This window comes from Channa argus, chromosome 8, assembly GCF_033026475.1.
Source record: "Channa argus isolate prfri chromosome 8, Channa argus male v1.0, whole genome shotgun sequence".
NCBI classification, from domain to species: Eukaryota; Metazoa; Chordata; class Actinopteri; order Anabantiformes; family Channidae; genus Channa; species Channa argus.
The window spans coordinates 10,407,376-10,411,272 of record NC_090204.1 but is presented as its reverse complement, the minus strand read 5'-3'; the positions used below and the strand labels follow the sequence as shown (position 1 = coordinate 10,411,272).

Sequence of the window (3,897 nt, the reverse complement as noted above, 5' to 3'; positions counted from 1 at the left end):
CAGAGGTTAATGCAGATATGGGGATTCAGCCAATACTTATCCTAAACTGACTTTCCCGTAATAATGTTTGAGATGAAACAGCTGCACACAGCTGGAAACCCGACAAGGCTTTAGATATTTTTTTTTAACAGGGGTTAAATATATAACCTTTTTCTTTCACAAGACCACAGATGGATGGGGTTGTGATGGAAAACAGTGGTCAACATTTGCAAGGCATTGGGGGGCAGTGGTCTGGTCTTTGATTTAATCTGTTTGTTTCTGTGCAGTGAACCACACAAGAACAAAAGTAGCACCAGCAACAGAAGTAGCAGCAGCAACAGTCATGAAGTTTCAAGCTCTTTTCTTCATCCTGATCTTGACGTGCACGTACCTGTGTCTGGCACAAGGTAAGTGTGTAACATATCAGATAAAGCTGACACCAAAACAGCATGATATTTAAAAAGTAACAGTGATTAGACTGAACACAAAGTTAAGTATTCAGGTTTTGCACCTAAGGCTAAAAAATAACAATATGAATCTACCTGTTCAAATTTGGGTGAACCGTGGCTGCAGCTGTATTTCTTAATGCACTTTGTTACCTTATGTGTTGATGGCCTAATCTAATGTAAATAAAAAATAGAAAATAGCATTTTGATTTAATGTAGCTGCTGATTCATTCAACATGCAAATTACAATAAAACACAAAAACTGCCATGAATAAACATTCCAACATCTGATTTTTTTATGGATGATCAATATAATTCATTTTTTCATTTGGATCATAACAGTAATCTGGGGTCTCAGATTTTCAGTTTTTCAAAAACATGGCATTGTAATGATGCAGATGTAACAACTTGTAGCATCAAGTTGTTACATCAGCAGATTAGTTGCATGGCATTTCAGACATTGTAAAGTGAGAGAAGATGGAGTAAAAAAAACATAACAATGTTTTTGGTATTTTCAAGAAGAAAAATATATTTAAGTGAAAATATAATTAAGTGAGGAAAAATAGTTTTCAGTTAAATAATTATATTCCTGTGCACAAAACAAGATTTCTATGTCGCAGCAAAAGATTATTATTGTGGTAAAAAAAACAGTCAGTCTAGCCCCTCAGCCACTCTCCATTCAAGTAAATGCTGGCAAGAAACCAAAACTGCAGGCTTCAGGAACTCTCTCAAAAAACAAAAGTGTTATTTGCAGTTTGTGTTCAAGTTTGTGTGTTTGTGTTTGATATTATTCCTGTGTAAAATATCTTGAAAATCTTGTGAGTATCTTGAAAAGCACCATACCATACCAAGTAAAATGTATTATTAGTTATTACATAAAAAACAAACATAATACAGTGTAAAAGAGAAATCAGCCTGCAATACTGGGCATATGTTGTTAGGATTTAAACACTAATCAAGATGCTTATATGTCCTAATTCCCACATATGAAAAACCTTAGGCATGGCCTCAGTGCTGTCAATCATTGTTACAGGCCTGATGGTAAGATAACACAAAAGACCGGTTGTGTTGACTTTTCAAACTCAAATGCTGTAAAATCTGTTGCAGAACATGTTGTGTTGAACACTTTTGCCAAGTTTTACTTTTAGATCATAATGACTATGAATAGCTTTAACGTTATATAGCCTTATAAAGATGAACATATGTAACTGAAATATATTTATTTTTATACTTATATGTTCAGAGAAAAGAGTTTGCAAATGGATGGAGGGAAATTTCCCGTGTGATGTTGGCTGAACTTCAATTCTCTGACAATTATAGTGATCTGTGAGAGCCATGGTAATCTGTTAGCAGTGGGTTATTATTCCACAAATATTTGTTATTGCTAATCAGGGCTCAGTCTGGCACTGTTTTATTTATAAGCTCTGTTGGCTCTCCACATATTTTTTAACTTTTCATTTATAAGCTTAAAGGCATGAAACACAGACACACAAACAATTAACACAGTAAATATTCACTTATTAATGTTCAAATTGACAAATTAGATTTTTTTTTTTTTTTTTTTTGGACAACGGCCATTTGAGTGACATTTTCATTTGGGACATTTTATCTGTCTTTGTCTCTCTGCCCAGGCTCATACAGCAACTGCTGCATTGGCTATGTTAGAAATGTGAGGAAGAGTTTGCATAAACACATCAAAGAATACAGGATTCAGGAAACAGATGGTGATTGCAACCTTCCAGCAGTTGTGTAAGTAGAAAGTATCATGTCCCTCACTTTTGGCCTACTGTGCAATTTGTTTTCTTGCACTATTGAAACTTTCTTGTGTATTAAATAGCCAAGGACAAATGGGAAAGAAATTGGTTCCTTACTCAGAGTGTGTTTAATCCCACTTAGAGCAGCACTCTTTAGTATGTACAACAGTGACTTTGACCACGTATAACACTTACAATTTACAATTTCCTGAATACATGCAGGTTTTCATTGCCGAAGTCAAAATCTCTAAAACCCCAGACTATCTGTGCCAATCCCCAAGATGACTGGGTTAAAAAATTGAAGAGTAGCTTGGATTTGAAACTCAGCAAGAACTAAGGTAACATACCTAAACAGTGATGTACTTTAATGATTTACAGACTTGGTAACTGTGTTAATTCTTCATTAAAAAATTTTTGTCTTTGTAGCCCAATAAAAGTAGAAAGAAGAGACAAATGAAGAAGAGGGGCTGTTTCACATCCCTGGCTGGCATCACATATAACCTTTTTACTACATAGACTACATGTATACACTATGCTCCTGACAGAGAATGTAAATCCTATACAGTTCACTGCATATACACAACATAAACTTACTATATCTTCAATATTGCCAGTATAGTAAGTCATTTATATGAGCCATTGCTATGATACTGTTCACTGCTCTGTGATAAATAGAACCTGCTAGGAATGAGCCACTATTTGGCAGCTTTTAAATGTATTTGCAGAGTCTCTCTCTCTCTTTCTCTCTCTCTCTCTCTCTTTCTTTCTCTCTCTCTCTCTCTCTCTCTCTCTCTCTCTCTTTCTTTCTCTCTCTCTCTCTCTCTCTCTCTCTCTCTCTATCTATCTCTCTGTGTGTGTGTATGTGTGTGTGTGTGTGCGTGTGTGATATGTACATCAAAACAACTTTGAGGATAAACAGAGTGTTTGTTTTTAACAAAAGATTTCCATATTTTTGTATTGGCACTACAATGTACTATGTCTTCCTGTATCAAATAAAGATGCAACATAAAGAAAAACTGGATTCCGGAATTAATAATTATTATTCAAAAGATTTTTGAAAAATTAACCTGTTTGGAATCAGCTCTGACCTCATTTTGGTAATTGATTTTGGATTCAAAAAGAAACATTCAACAAGCACCATTCCACCAAGATGACGTTTTTAGTGGATACCAATAAAACAAAGCAGGCTGTTCTTTGTTCTTGTAATCTCTTACTCATTTTAGATTTGGTCTCAGTTTGAGTGAATAACTACATACACGGTCCATCTGTCAACACTTTAAAACTTGACTTTGGCAGCTCACTAAGCTAAATCAGTTTTTTTATTTGTTCCATGATGATTGCTGTATTAAATGGTAGGTTCACACTTTCTCAAGTGTGTCCTAAAGCAACAGTTTACACGCACCTTGAATCAGCTTTTGCTTATTGTAATCAATGCTGCTCTTCGTCATCTCTTCTAGTGTAAACGATGGGGGATACAATCTGTTAAATACAGTTTGATGAGTGTAAGCACGGTGACTTGGTCAAATAAACTGCTTATGAAGTTATAAAGTTTAAGCACAAAACTCTTTTTTAGTGTTTTGATAGACAGCGTTTTCTTGTTTTGACTTTGGAAGGTCTTGATTTGTCTGACTCAGCCAAATTGTTCTTTGTGTGTATGATAAGGACTGTGGAGTTTGCCTCCTAACTTTACACAATTTCATTCAAAGAAAAGATCCAAA

At 34.9% G+C, this 3,897-nt stretch overlaps 1 protein-coding gene across 1 annotated transcript; it reads left to right on the top strand.

The window, feature by feature from the left end:
• The first annotated feature begins 307 nt into the window (after positions 1 to 307).
• ccl25b (chemokine (C-C motif) ligand 25b) lies at positions 308 to 2,734 on the top strand. The gene is made up of 4 exons (XM_067512853.1): positions 308 to 386; positions 2,057 to 2,174; positions 2,402 to 2,517; positions 2,606 to 2,734. The coding sequence occupies exons 1-3, from the start codon at positions 323 to 325 to the stop codon at positions 2,514 to 2,516; spliced, it is 297 nt and encodes a 98-aa protein (XP_067368954.1). The 5' UTR covers positions 308 to 322; the 3' UTR covers position 2,517; positions 2,606 to 2,734.
• The last annotated feature ends 1,163 nt before the right edge of the window (positions 2,735 to 3,897 follow it).